The sequence below is a fragment of the Chinchilla lanigera genome, unplaced genomic scaffold, assembly GCF_000276665.1.
Source record: "Chinchilla lanigera isolate Chin_1 unplaced genomic scaffold, ChiLan1.0 scaffold00041, whole genome shotgun sequence".
Taxonomy (NCBI): domain Eukaryota; kingdom Metazoa; phylum Chordata; class Mammalia; order Rodentia; family Chinchillidae; genus Chinchilla; species Chinchilla lanigera.
This window is the reverse complement of record NW_004955442.1, coordinates 965,212-980,016: the sequence shown is the minus strand read 5'-3', so window position 1 is coordinate 980,016 and position 14,805 is coordinate 965,212. Positions and strand designations below refer to the sequence as shown.

General features: G+C 47.0%; 1 protein-coding gene across 2 annotated transcripts in view; it reads right to left on the bottom strand.

The window, feature by feature from the left end:
- Nucleotides 1-298: 298 nt before the first annotated feature.
- The window catches only part of LOC102028686 (nodal modulator 1), a 53,046-nt gene continuing 38,539 nt past the window's right edge, over nucleotides 299-14,805 (bottom strand). The window contains exons 22-31 of one of the 2 annotated variants that reach the window (XM_005391083.2): nucleotides 14,582-14,708; nucleotides 12,957-13,070; nucleotides 12,062-12,189; nucleotides 10,953-11,094; nucleotides 8,580-8,663; nucleotides 7,371-7,481; nucleotides 5,796-5,897; nucleotides 4,586-4,705; nucleotides 1,440-1,532; nucleotides 299-922 (exon numbers count right to left, since the gene is read on the bottom strand). In XM_005391083.2, coding sequence (XP_005391140.1) covers nucleotides 791-922; nucleotides 1,440-1,532; nucleotides 4,586-4,705; nucleotides 5,796-5,897; nucleotides 7,371-7,481; nucleotides 8,580-8,663; nucleotides 10,953-11,094; nucleotides 12,062-12,189; nucleotides 12,957-13,070; nucleotides 14,582-14,708 — 1,153 coding nt within the window. In that variant the 3' untranslated portion in view covers nucleotides 299-790. The remainder of the gene's footprint in view (nucleotides 923-1,439; nucleotides 1,533-4,585; nucleotides 4,706-5,795; nucleotides 5,898-7,370; nucleotides 7,482-8,579; nucleotides 8,664-10,952; nucleotides 11,095-12,061; nucleotides 12,190-12,956; nucleotides 13,071-14,581; nucleotides 14,709-14,805) is intronic. The other variant, XM_013517953.1, reaches the window with a different exon arrangement.

The following is a 14,805-nucleotide window of genomic DNA, read 5'->3' as shown; positions in this document are numbered from 1 at the left end:
GCTTTGTCTTTCTCGCTCTTCTAGAAAACTGGCCGCACATTCCTGTGGGAAACCGAGTCAGTCTACCGAGCCAGTCTACTTCCCTCAGGGGGGTATGCACCTCCGATCTGCAAGTCTCCGCTGTCCCCATTTCTCCATCACTGGGGCCAACTACAGCTGTCTGCTGTATCACTCTGGCTGTGCTGATGTCTGCCCGCCCTGGCCTGCTTTGTTCAGGACTCCTGCCTGCTCTATATGCATCTCAGTGTGCAACCCCAGCATCAGGCCAGTGTCAGCCAAAGACGCATCTGAGACGAGCTACAACACAAATGGACAATTTTATTGATTTTCACCTCCTAACAGATCCTCCTAGGAGTGGATACAGGTTGCTGCAGTTTCCAGCAGGGATCTTGAATGCAAAGGGAAGTTCAGGGGAAAGATACATCCAGAAGGTACTTCACTGTGGAGCCAAACACCAAGTTTACCGGAACTCTTCTTGCACACAAATGCTTAAGATTAAGGACTGCGTTCTCACACCACCAACACAACTTAAATATTTCTTTGACAAAAATAATAATAATAAATTATCTTCAACTCAGAAAATAAATTGTGTTCAGCAGAGTGACAGGAGGGTCATTCATTGCATTGCGCCATGGGGCCGCATGAAGGGGAGGACAGGCACAGGCCGCCCCTTTGACAGGGGCACACAGGCCCATGGTGAGCTGCAGTAGGCTGATGCATGCCTCTGTCCCACAGCTCTGGTGGCTCTGGCCACGGCCTGGCCCAAGGGCAACTGCAGCTGGTCCCCTCCTCACGTGCGCCTTGTCTTCTGCTTTTTGGCTTGTCTCTTTGCATCCTCGAGGCCACTGTTGTCAGAGGCTGCCTGGCCAAGGGCTCGGACTCCCTGCAGCCGGCTTGTCAGCTGCCACAGCAAGGGAATGAGCTGGAGAGAGACAGTGTGTGTGAGATGCCAGAGGCCCTCCACCTGATGGACAGTGGGCTCCGCTTGTCAACACCCTCCCCCTCCTTTTCTTTTTTCTCCTTTTGCATTGCTGAGGAGAGAACCCATGGCCTTGCACATGCTAGGCAAGCACAATACCCCTGGGCCACAGGCCCTGCCCAACACTTCTTCAGGTACAGCCAGCACCCGCCGGATGTTGATGGGCAGGTGCTGGTTCTCAGAAGGCAGGCGTCTGCGCCAGAGCTGCCAGAACAGGTTGGCCTCTTGCCATGAGCAGCACATCCCTGCACATGCTCCATGCTTATAGATGAGGACAAATGTCACTAGAGGATATGCCCTTGAAAGGAGACCCAGGGACCAATGTGAGCCCTTCACAATCCCTCCCAGCCCTAAAATCCTGTAATGTCTGTGACACTGACCACCCTCCTACTGTCACCCCTATGGCTGTGAGGACTGCTCCTTGACCCCTGCCTTCCCATGAAGGCTTTTCCTTTCCTACCTTGTCATGGTTATAACCAGCCAGAAGGACCAGCAGTGTCAACGGCAGGGCTATATAGGATCCTTGTGCGATGTCTTGCTCTGGCAGCTTCCTCTGCAAACAACCAGAGCACTGTTAACACCTGTTAAGTTTTCTCATTCTGTTATCCTCCAATATCTACAGCCATGAGACCCACCTAGTATCCAAACTGGCTACCCAAGGACACCAAAGGATCCCTCTAGATCCACATACTTGCCATCCAAAGGTTGAAAGTGAAGTGATGCAGATAATCCTCTGCTATCCAAGCCCTTGTTACTTGTTCCTGAAACTCAGGCACAAAGAGATCCCCATAATAAGGAACTCCTCTCCCTTTGTGTGCTCACCACCCAAACTAAGGACATGAGGAGATCTGGCTAAGAGGAATCCTTGCTGCTGAGAAGTAAATGGGTCTCATTTTGTTGAGCCTCAGCTACATTCAGGGAGTTTATTCTACAAGGAAGTATGGAGAATCCACTGTTCTACACCCAGGGCACACAGTGATGATGAACAAGTTGGCCCAGGGATTAAACCAAGTGAAACTGAGATTGCTATTTTTCCCTTTCTTCCAACTTTTATCTGGACCAACCAGAAGAGAAGCCACATTTCCCTGCCTCCCTTGCAGCTAGGTACAGCCACAGAACTAAATTCTGGCCAATAGTATATAAACAGAAGTAACAGGAATAACCCCCACTTGTACACACACTAATTTGCCAAAGAGCGATACACTAGAGCTGAGTGACAAGGGAGAACAGCCTGAGCCCTGGAGCTACCACAGGACCCCTGGACTGCTCATGCCTGGAAATGGACATGAAACAAAGACTGCCATCTTCCTACAGCCTCTGAAATGTCAGAGCTCTATAACAGTAAATGAGTACATATGCTCTACTAGTCAACTTTCTTGCAAATGATGCAAATGAATTAAATTTCAGGTAATAATGAAAACAGGCTGAGCCAGAGCACTGGATCCCACAGTGACCATGGGAATAGTAGCGGAGTGGGCAAACGCCTGTCAGGAGGTTCACAGGCTAAACTGTTTCCGTAATGACACTGAGGAATTATATGCTTTTCTACTCCTACTCTCTCACAAGCACAGTGGTCTTTTTTAGCATCTGCAGTGATGTCAGCTAAAGGAACACAAACTTGTGGGTTACGTTTCAACATCCAAGTTTTAATTTCTAATATGCTAAATAAAGATATAAATCCACTTTACTCAAGCGTGCTGAAACTCACAGTTCTGAGGCATAAGCATCTGAGGACTGTGAGGCTGTGCAATGACTACAGAGCCAGTGAACCAGAGCTGAATCTTTCATAAATGGAAGAGCAGATTCCCATCCACAACTGCTCCTTACATCCACTTTGATGTCTTAGATCCAACTCACAGTCCACAGACTGAAAGACTTAAATGAGTGAAATTCATAAGAGTAAGCTTTGAGTATAGTAAGCTAAAGCCCCAGATCTTCTCAGAAGCTTTTAGGTAGCCACTGCTCATCCGTTAGACTATAAAAATGTACAAATTCAACAACATACTCTCCTGGAGAAGGGTACACATATGATGCTAGTGGGAATGCAAAACAGTGCAGCCTCTTGCAGGAGAGGAACCACATCAGCTGACACTGCACTTACCTTTGCCCTTTGCCCCAGCAACCCTGTGTCCAGGAGTCAATTCCCAAGATAGACTGACACTCAAAAACATACACATATAAGGAAATTTAGTAAGGGATATCTGAAATAAAATTAGTAACAGCCTCAATGTCCATCACATGGGAACTAATTAATATACTATGTTGCTGCGGTCTGAATACTCATGCTCCATTCCGCTCACTGTGGGGAGGTGATTAAGTCACAAGGGCACTGCCCTCATGAACAGGATTGGTGCCCTCATAAGAGAGGCTTCTGTCCACCATGTGAGGACACAGCTAGGAGGTACCATTTAAGAAGGAGACAGCAGTCCTCACCAGACATGGAAGCTGCTGGTACCTGATTTTGAATTTTCACATGTCTACAACTATGGGGAATAAATGTCTACTGTTCATAAATCACTTAGTCTAAGGTTTTGTTTTAGCAGTCTGAAAGGACCAAGGTATATGGTAAATCCACATAAAGGAGTTGTATGCCGCTCAAAAAAGGAATGAAGAATATCTAAACATATTGATCCATCTACAGTAATCTTTTCAAAAATAAATAAAATTCTTAACTTCTACCAAAAGGCCTAGAAACAATGACCAACACAGCACCAAGGAAGCTACTTTTTGCTCTTTAATGTGGATTCCTGGGTTCCACTCTCATCCCCTATGCAGTTCAGATCAGCAGTCTTGAGTTGGACCCTAGAGATCATTTTTGTGGTTGCCGATGTGTCTGTTCAACCTCCTACAAACTGGGCTTTGAGAATCAATGATCTCACCAATCTCACGAATGTGAACATGTGCAAGTTTTATTTGCCAGTTGTGGTTTACAGTCTGTTGGATACAGAATCCAATAAGAACTCAGTATTACTAATGGCTGATAAACTGAGCAAGTTTCTTTTAATCTACAGGTATCCTGTCCATCTGCCTGTTTTTTCCCCTTGCAATTTATTTGTCAAGTAAATCAGGTTCTTTGTCCTTCAATCCTGGTGGCATCTGTTGTTTTTTGTCTTTGTTTTTCGTTTTTCTTCCGGTACCAGGAATCGAACTCATGACCTTGCGCTTGCCAGGCAGGCATTTTGCTGCTGAGCTAAATCCCCAGCCTCCCTGGTGGCATCTGCATGCTCGTAGGTCCTCTACATATCCTGTAAACTGGCATTTGGATCCAGAGTTTGAGTAGGTTGGGTATCACGTGTGCCCAATAAGGAGACAGAATGCTATCCATCATGGGGAAGCGGTATCTCTCTTTCCCCAGATCCCTGCTGAGCACTGATACGAACAATTCCAGCCTTCATCACCTGTCTACCAAGAGCAGGCACAGGGGCTCAGAAAACCAGAAAGGCATCTGGGGAAATCCAGACCACAGAGCCTACAATCAAGAATGGAAAAGTGACACAGCACCAGGAGTTCTTGAAACTGTCCCCCAACCTGCCACCAGGAACACAGGCTGGGTGGATGGCCCTTCTCCTGCACCCATGCTACTTTTTAAGACCCCCTCTTCCTTACCGTGGGGTTGAAAATCAAGGTGATATGTTTGTGGTAGCCCACTGCAGTGAAAGAGACTTGAGGCAACACGTAGTCATACTGGGACCTGGGGAGCGTGGAGTCCAAGAGCACAATATAATTCTGTGCACATAAGAACAAGTTATTTTTGTAACAGACAGTTCCGGCAAAGCAAATGAAAAGTAAAACCTGGCATATGGCTGTGCTGTAAAGTGCTTTATGTTGTTTAAAGAAATCTCCAAGTCTACACATCCAAACCAAGGTGGCTAGCTTCAGAGTGGGTCCCTGGTGGCTCTGCGACTGTGTCTTCTAATAAGGCTGTCAGGGCCAGCGGCACTTTTTTATGAACATTTTCAACTACGGTCCTTTGAGGATCTGACTTCATGAAACACAACAGTTACTACTAGCTAGTTCTGATGAGGGAGGCACATGACCATACTGAGAATGGTTTCCATCCAACTGAGGCTGACTTCTAATGGGCATTGCTTAAGTGGGTTACAAACTGCTAAGTTCCAAAAATGCGGGACAGTCACAGCCCTGAGCATTGAATCCCAACCAGGGCCCAGCATCCTGCACCCTGCACTGGGGCCAGGCCCACTCCGCTCTCCATCCAGGAAATATCAGGACCACCACCTCCATTTTGCAGATAAAAAGACTGAAGCCTAAAGAGGCAAAGAGAACTTGCCCAGGGCCCAGGCCACTCAGCCAGCCAGACACTCTCTCACCCAGAGGCAGATGTTTCTATACGGCTGTGGAAAGTTACTATTTCAAAAGTAACACCACCAGAAGATGTGGGAAAGGAACCCCAAATTCTACAGCTTGTTTCTTTACTTTACAGAGAAAGGACATAACGTGTCATCCCCACATAGGTAACAAGGATCCAGGAAAGGCAACATCACACCACAGGTGCAAAAGGCCATCACTGGGCAGAGACCACCAGAAAAAGATCAGGTTCTCTGCAAAGTTTGCCCCTCAATGCCAAAACAACAGTGGGCTGTGTCCAATTAGAGTTAACAATAGATACTGTATACTCAGTAAGTGATGTCCAAAATACTGGCCAAAAGCTGTCCAATTCTGGGGTGGGAGATGACATACAGGTCCAAGAAACCCAATGGACATCACATTAGTGGAAACTACATGATACAATGTATCATTAAACTGTTAAGCAGCGGCAGAAAGCAAAGATGGTGCGAGCACCCAGTGTGGGCCTTACCTCACCATCCCTGAGCAGCGGCGGGAAGTGGAAGAAGAGGGACTGCCCGAGGGACACCGTCTGGATGGGGTTGTCCAGGTTCTCACTTTTATAAAGCTTCACCTGGAGAGCAGAAACAAAGCAGGCTGCACTATGGAAAGTGAGACATGATAAACATTTCATTCCAGACATCCTCAGGACATCTCATCTCTGGGAAGAGTCTTTGGAAACATGGCTGTATGAAAAAGAAGTGGTCCTCTCCTGACAGGGTATCAGCATTCCTCTCTCACAAGACCTTGGGTTCACGCCACACATAGGAACCTAAGATTCTACAACAAGTTCTGACTACCTATGTACTGGTAAAAATAGTACTGATCACTGTTATGATGATGATAATATTAAAAATAATTGTTCATTACCCTTGATGAGTATGTCAAGCATACAACAGGTACTATATAACATCACCAGTTCCAAGGCATCCTTATTTCCCCCATGGAGACTCAGAGTACTGAGGTCACTTCAGCAGCTTGTAAGGAGGCCAGGGGCAGGGGTGCTGGGGCTAGGACTCAACCCACTGTCTTGCCCACCTTGACCTTGCTATATCATGTGACCTGAACTCCATAAGATGTGCTAAAAGCACACGCCATGGACTTCAGTTCTCCAGGCAGCAGCTTCCACAAGCATACAGAGCTTCATTTCTAGCCTCTCTCTCGTGGCACATTCCCTTTCTCACGGCCTCACACAACGGGCCCTGAGGAAGAAGGGGCACAGTCCTGGTTGTCATCAAGGCTGTGAGGGCGTCACCCTGCACCTGCCACAGGGGAAGGCTGGAGACCACCTCCAGGCACCCTGCTGGTACATCCCTCTGTCTTGCACAGGTCAAGAAGGCAAGGGGAGTTTCCTAAAACAAAAGTCACAGACTGGAGGCCTATGGGTCACAACCATTAGCACATATGGGCTCTTTTGCCCTGTGTGGGGTTTTAGCTATTTTGGCTATTTAAAAATCAGATCTTTTCAAATAATTATAATTCCCAGCTTTTTTCTGGAAAACTGGGAAATGATGACATCTCCCAAGGGGTCACAGGGCACTGTAAAAAGTTCCTTGTTCATCGTAGACTTTTGTTACAGATGAAAGAGGCCCACAGAGGGCACCGAGTCCAAGTTCCTGGTTTTGCAAAGGAACAAACTAAGGCACGCCGAAGTGCAATGACCGGCCGAGGTGCAGGCAAGTTACTGACAGTGACAAGAAAGAAACTAGGCCGCTGGGCTCCCAGGTCCCCGGCCCTGCATCTCTGCAGCACAATTAGAAAAGAGTGAGACACTCTGTCTTAAAATTGTCTTCCCACCTCAAATTCTGGGTTTTCTGATTACTCATCAGGCTTCTACATGATCCCCTGAAGACGAGCTGACAGTTACCTGAAACTGGAAGGTGTTCCCCCAACAGCAGGCACTTCAGCTCCTAAACACATGGGGGTGGAAGGTGCAGTCTTAACATCCACTCTCAACTAAAGCAAGAACCGGAGGAGCACAAACCTATTCTTGCTTATCTCAAAGCCGAAAGAACATGCCATTTGAATCTTAAAGAGCTGGTCTTACCCATAATGTAGGAAGATACTCAGAGGAAGTGATCACATTTCCACTTAAATCAAACTGGTTAATCTGCCGGAAAACTATGATGTTTACGTCATCGATGTCATTATTCCCAACCTAGAGGGAGATAAGGAATGCTGCACTGAGGGGCCAGAGGGAGTGGGAACCGCTGTGCTGTCAGACAGCCTGAGAGCTGTACCACAGCTGCCTTCACTTCCTGCAGTGGCGGGCAAGGCCTCTGTAGTAGACCAGGAGTAAGGTTACACACCCACAGCAATGGTCACCCCTGGTCCCACACACACTGCATTTGATGAGCACAGTATTTATCTTTTAAGTTTTAATTACCTGCCAACATTTAAGAAAAAATTTCAGCCACAGAGCCAAACTGTTCAGCTTCTCTTGAAAAAAGATGAGCCTGTTCATGGAGGTTGCGGGGCAGAGCCACAGCGACCCCCCTCTGGGCAGGGTTTGTGAATCCCAGAGGGCTCTCTTCTCCTCCACACCTGCCCAGTCACAGTCCATGTCACTGCTGAGACCCAGGCCTAAGCCACGAGAGCAGGGAAATGTAAACCTGTAAAGCTTTCTGGTGTGAGGAGGCAGTCATCAGATACCACAAATCCACTTCCTAGTCAAAAGTCTTCAATGGCCCACCACCCTCCCTCTGAACGCCTCACAGGTTTCATGCCTAATGAAAGCACCTAAACAAATCCTCCCACAGGCAGCTGGTCTCATCACACTCAAGCCCTCTGATCTAGCCAGTGAGCTATTCAATGAGAGAAAAGCATTACAAGCGATGCCTGGGCCACTCCTGGTGACCTGCAGAGTTATGTGGGATCGATTCAGCTAAGTCATGATCCTGAATGTCAACAACTCGGCCTACCCAAAGGGGAAAAAAGGTCATCTGAACCCTAGAAGACAGGGTGGCCCCACTGCCAATTGAGTCCACATTCTCTCTATGACCTCCCTTGATCTGAGATGCCACCTCTGTTTTAAGTACCTCAACTTGCAAAGTGGGGAGGGAGGGTACAGTTGCTGGCTTCCTTGCTATGCAAAGCACAACAGCACTGTTCTTTGAGCCCTACACAGGACACCACAGAACAGGGGACACTACCAGTCAGGCTGCAAAGTTCCTTCCACCACAGATACAAGGCAGACAGCCCGAGGAGCACAGAGCGATGCTGACCAAGCAAGCAGCTGGGGTGGTGCACACCTTACCTCAATCACGCGATGGTGGGGCAGTGCCCGTTCGATGTGGTCGTTGCCTTCTGCCTTCAGCTGCACATGGTACACACATCCTGGCTGCAAGGATAGCAGTGTCATCTCGAGAAGGGGTTTGGCTGTCACTCCTGATCTAAGCTGACTAGAGCATTTGTCTCTTCATTTCCCTGTGTGGTCTGTCCACCTTTCCAGGAGTCCCCTTAAAGAGCATCCTGGTGACTCACATCTCCAGTCCTGCCATTCCTTCAATCCCAATTCCATTTCATTTTCCTCTACCCAGGGAGAATTATATGTGGCTTATTTCAAGATTACATGCACAATATGCCCTGACCCTTCTAAAAAGTTCCTCACTGCTCTCCTCTGCCCTCTGTATACATATGCATCAGGATGCATCTAGAATGACACTCCAAAATGCTACAATGAATAGTATTTCCAGGAAGAAGGATTTGAGGCTTTTTCCTTTTAAAAAAAAATCTTTTTTATGTTTATTTTATTGCTTAAATTTATAGGCACATGATCATGTTTACCAAAAAAGTCATTACTCTGAACCCAGTGCAGAGAGCAGATAACAAGATTCTGGTCTCCTACAATTACACACACATTGACCATTGCCTTGTGCAAGCAGAGCAGCCCAAGGGGCAGAGTTTGAGACACAGTAATCAGGACCATGTCCTGGGGGGTTGAGGGGCAATAACCACTCCGCCATAACTACTCAACCATAACCCTCAATGCTAGGTGGCAATGGGGGCAGGTTTCTATATGCTGCTTAGATTCTATAAAGTCCACATGGGACTTTTACAAAGACAATAAAGCTATTGCTGAAAATAAAATATACTATAAGAGCAATCAAATGCATGATACCAATAACATGTGCTCAATTAGGGCTGGCAACTATTAGCACCCAGAGGAAAAGAGTCTTAGGAGCTCATTTTAAATGAAAGGAGACAGTGCTGCTAGAACTGGGAGGAGCGGACCCTGCCTACTCACTCCAGTGCCTGGGCCAGTCAGGGGCCTATCGGGCCAGCCGCTCTGACCCTAACTAGCCTTGATTCCTCACCCCATGGCCAGCTGTCTCAGAAATTCACCTGCAGACTTTGGCAGAAACATCTAGGTGGCTTCACAAGAACACTGATCAACAAAGTCAAATGAACAAATGGGCACAAATACTTGTCCTAACTGTAGCCAGGGTCCCTAGAAAATCTTCAGCAAGGCATCGCAGGGTTGCCATCCTCTGGAAGAATAATCACCTCAACCCAAAACCCTTCATGAAACTCATCAAAGGTCTTTCCGTCACCTTCTGTGGCTTGGCACTAGGCCTTACACATGAAAGGTGCACATCGCCAGCCGGGGCCAACTCCAAAAACTATTGAAAAAACGTTAAAGAATTAACGCCTGGAGGAGGCTGTAGGAAAGCATGCAGTACAGTGGCAATCTACTGCGATGCTAAGTTAAATTAAATGAACTGTTAAGCTTGGAAGTCTAGGAGAACATGGCTGGGCAGCAGCACGCTGGGAAGAACAGAGGTGGGGACCACAACCCTCTCTTGCAACCAGGAGTGAGGTGAACAGGAGCTGGTCACCAAGGGGAGAGGAGGTCCCGCTAACAGAACCTACTGTAAAGTGCCCAGGCCCACCCTCTTCTGCAGGAAAGGCAGTCAGCTTGCAGCCTCCTGAGCATCACCCAAGGGAGATCTCCTTTGTCGTGGCTTTTTAAACTTTTTACTGATGCAAGGCACCAGGCACTACTCTGTCTTGAGATGCAGTCACTCATTTAATACTCCCAGCCATGCTATGAGGGACACATTATTCTCACCCTCATTTTCCAGATGACAGACAAAGAAGGTCCCTCTCTGGGACTTCTTCAGTAGACACTTAGTTTTTTTCTGAATTAGTTTTAGCATTGCAGCATCAGGAGTTTGGAGAGAAATATGAGCTTCTGACTTCTCTTTTACAAGTTCTAACCACTGGCACCTCAGTCTGTCTTTGCACGTGGGTACTTCTACTGCAGCTAAGTAGCAGGTGCCCCCTTGACATGGGCCACTCCTTACTGTGTGCCCAGCCACCCTCAGCCATTCACATCTCTGTTCTGTTCCATAGCATCAGTCTGAGAGCCCTGGCATTGGCCATAACCACTCAATGCTAGGCAAAGCCATGCCAAACCCACAGTTTTCAAACTTTATTTTGCCACAGAACCCCAACCCTGTATGGCAAGTCATGTCGGTTCAAATACGGACCAGGAGGGTTCTGAAGTCCCCCAGTCCTCCTCTGGCCCATGCCTCTCCTGGCAGTCTTAGGGATACCACAAGAAACCTCTGAACACGTTTTTCTCTGTATGAGGAAATCCCCTCACAAAGTACGGTCAAAGTCTCACCAGCAACCCACGCAGCCGGAACTTGCCCTCTTCATCTGTTACGGTATCCTCGCCATAAATGCCACAGTCCTTCTGTCCCACGGCTTCTACTGCAACGCCCTGCTCTGGTTCCCCATTCAGAGAAGACACGGTGCCATAGCAACTGGTATGACAAGAGAAGAAATGAAACGTGGTACTCTCGGGGTTTTCAGAAGCACACAAAGGACTGCAGGCAAAGTGTCCTGTGTTCCCAGTTATAACACGAATCTGCTCCTGCTCGGTTATGTCTGGGCCACATCCAAATCCAGCCTTCTTGCCTGCAGGATAGCCTGTTTCCATTTTGTTTTGTCATACATTTTTTGTTTTTTTTTTTTTTTTTTTTCTGGTACCGGGAATCAAACTCACGACCTTGCACTTGGCAGGCAGGCACTGTGCCACCGAGCAAAATCCCCAGCCCCTTTGTCATACATTTTGAAAGATTCTCCAGAAAATTCTAACTTAAAACCTAAACTTTATATTCTTGCTAATCTTTAAATAATGAAGCATTAACATGAAATTAACTCAAGAGGTTTCTTTCCATTGGAAATGGTCCATTTCTGCAAACCGAGACTTTGATGACTCTTCACCTGCAGTGCTTTTGTATGTATGTACACACAGACACATACAGGCCTGCAGTCCGTGCATGGCTAGTACCTGTGTATCTGTAGCAGCATTTGCATGCCCTGCCTCCACAAAAGCTGGCAACCCTAGATGCCTCCAGGAAGGGGAGATAGGTGGCTGAGAGACAGGACAGGAGGAAACTTTATGCTCTGCACTCTTTTCAATATTCTGTAGTTGTACCCAAGCAAATGCATTTCTTCCTTTTAAAATTTAATCAAGCTTAAAATTTTTTTAAAAAATAAAACAGTTTAGCAACTCAACAGGCTTCTTGTGGTCAGAATCAGAATAGGAAGCTGCTGACTGAGCACCAGGCTGAGACAGTAACAGGCAAATTCTCTGACCTCATACCTCAAGATTCCCTTCTCCCCAAATCACACCAGTGTGAAGTCCGGGTGCATTTCTGCATAAGAGAGCCTGACTGAGTGTGATGCACCACCAACCCAGAACGGAAGCAGAGAGAAGGAGCCCACCTGTAGGCCGTCCGGTACCCAGTGATAGTGATCCTCAGGTTCTGTCCCTCCTGCACCTCAATCATCTGTGAGGACGGCTCAAAGCGGAACTCCTTCATCATGGGCTTGAAGTAGTACTGGCCAGGGCTCTGCAGGACAAGCACACAAGTCCAGAGGCTGTGTTAGGGCACCTGAAAGTCACAATGGACCTAATCATGCCGCCGGAGCTCAGAGCTTCCCAGACAGACAGAAATGGTAACCCCTTCTCTGCCACGAATGGTTACAGAAGCATCCTGGCAAGTACAGTACAACTCTAGCAACGGCAGCCTACATCCCCACGTGCCTGAAACAAATCTGTAAGGCAGAAGTCAGCCTGGGATTCCATGAATGAACAAACTGGCTTGACGCAACTCAGCAAGTGAGCAGAGAGAGATGGTATGAAGCTGGGTGCACATCACTGTAAAGCCAATCCCCCATTCCTGGGATTGACACTATGGCCAATGAATGCACACTGCCCTGATCCCACTGGCCAGGGCCTCTGACAGTGCCCTCAGTGTATAATGATGCCATCCTCCCACCATGCAAAGAGACACACATAACCACAGCAAGGGACTCAACATTATAAATAATGGGATCCCACAGTTAAAAAAGGGACACTATGGCCAGGGCAATTAATTACACTGCCTTGGTGACAAATGGGTAACTAGAAAACAAGAATGTGGAAAAGAACATGAATCAGCAGCAGGAAGTTCTAGCAAGCGCAATACTAATTAGATGTGGTCCCCTAAGACATTTAAACCGCTCCATGGTGGCCTTCTGTTCTCACTGTGTTGAGCAAAACAAAAGCCACGCCTCAGTCTGCATCCTGGCTACCTCTAGGGGAAGACAGGCAGGCAATAAATTACAGACACATTACCAGGTTTGAGAACGTCAGGATGCCATTGTCCTGAGTCAAGAGGTTAGAACGAAACACGCCACCACTGAGGGATAAGAGGACCCCAGGGAGGGGCTGGTCATCTTCAGCTTTTATCTGGGGATGAGAAAGTGAGACCAGAGTGATGTCAGTCTCAAAAGACATTTCACGGGCCAGAAGGTTCTTGGAATTTTTGTTTCGGGTGGTGCTGGGAACGGAACTATACCCCACTGAACTATAATCCAGCCTGTTCTTCTCCTTTATTGTTATTCATAGGGGTAGGGAGTACTATTGTTCCTTCTCATGGGTAGCTATTGTTAGCAGATTGCTGTGAAACCTTCCAAAACTCTTTGCTCACACAAATTTCATCAAGGTTATAAATGTTGATACACTGGCAAATCTACTGAGGGGAAGGAGATGAACAAAAAATGGCTGCACATGCTCTCTTCCTCAGCAACTGCTCCCAGCCCTCCTCTCGTACCAGCATATGGCTCTGCCTCGCTGCTTCTGAACCACTGCTGAGCACACTGAAGTAGGGGTCAGCAATCCATAGCAGGCTGCCTACTCTGGCAGTGCAGAAGAGACAACCCGAATGTCTCCCAATACACATTTCTGTACTTCTGCCTTTCTCTTTTTCTGAGCAATCAATCCCTGGGAATCCTTAGATAAGTGCACTCTAAATTCAGAAAGATACTATCAAATCACATTTCAAAGAGGCTGTACAACTTACAGCCACATAAATTCCCTATGCATGGGAAAACACACATTCACCAAAAAAATGGACATGGACTTAATTACTGCATATCTCACCCCGAACAGTGTTCCACTGGTACCCTCTTTGGCATTTCCTCAAGGACTCTGAAGCCAGGCATGTCTTCAATGTTTGTTAATCATTACACTACTTCCATGAAGTACCTATTCGCATCCTTTGCTCATTATTTTTTTCTTATGGGTTGTCTTTTTCTCATTGATTTTAGGAGTTCCGGGTAAGCCAGGCATATTACTTACGGTACAAACAGTTCTCCCCAGCCTGAAAATCTTTTAGTCTGCTTGAACATATATTCAGCAACATCAAATTTTTAATTTTCACATGATATAAGGTATCATTCTTTTCCTTTTGCTGGTAGTTTATAAATATTCATACATAAAGATTTCCAGACCCACTGTGTACAATATACAACATGTTTCTTCCCTAGAGGAGGTGCTGACAAGAGATAGACATCAGACACCATCACAGGCACATTCTGCATCCTCCCACATAGAACAGTTAAGGATGGTGGCTTAAAACACTTCCTGGCACATACATGACCATGTGAAAGTCGATATTTCTCCACACTATGCTGAGCAAAAGAAGCCAGACCAAAGGCAAGTACATCGCCTACAATCCTATCTATATAAAAACCCTGGACAATGCAAACTAACCAGTGCAGGCTGACTGCAGGTGACAGCAGCAGAGAGGGACTACCAGGGCCTGGAGGAAACCTCGGAAGTGATGTTGTGTTATTTTGATGGTGATGGTACCGTGGAGGTGCAGTCATATGTAGAAACTGTCAACTAGACAGTTTTTGTGCAGTTTTCATATGTTCATTGCACCCCAATGAAGCAGCTTTCTGAAAATACAGTGTTACCTCAAAGCTTACTCCAGCCAAGGCATAAGCCTTAAAGTCTCCGACAGTTCCCTCCACCGCAGTCAACACGTAGCCCTCCTTCTGCGAGGTCACAGTGTACTCCAGGTCACTGTGCAGGGGGCCAACACTGAGTGACAGAAAGCGAAATGCTGTAAACTGCTCTGCTACCAATCCTGGTTTAGAAAGTATCACCTTCCCGCAGGAAGCCTAGGTTCTCAGCTTCT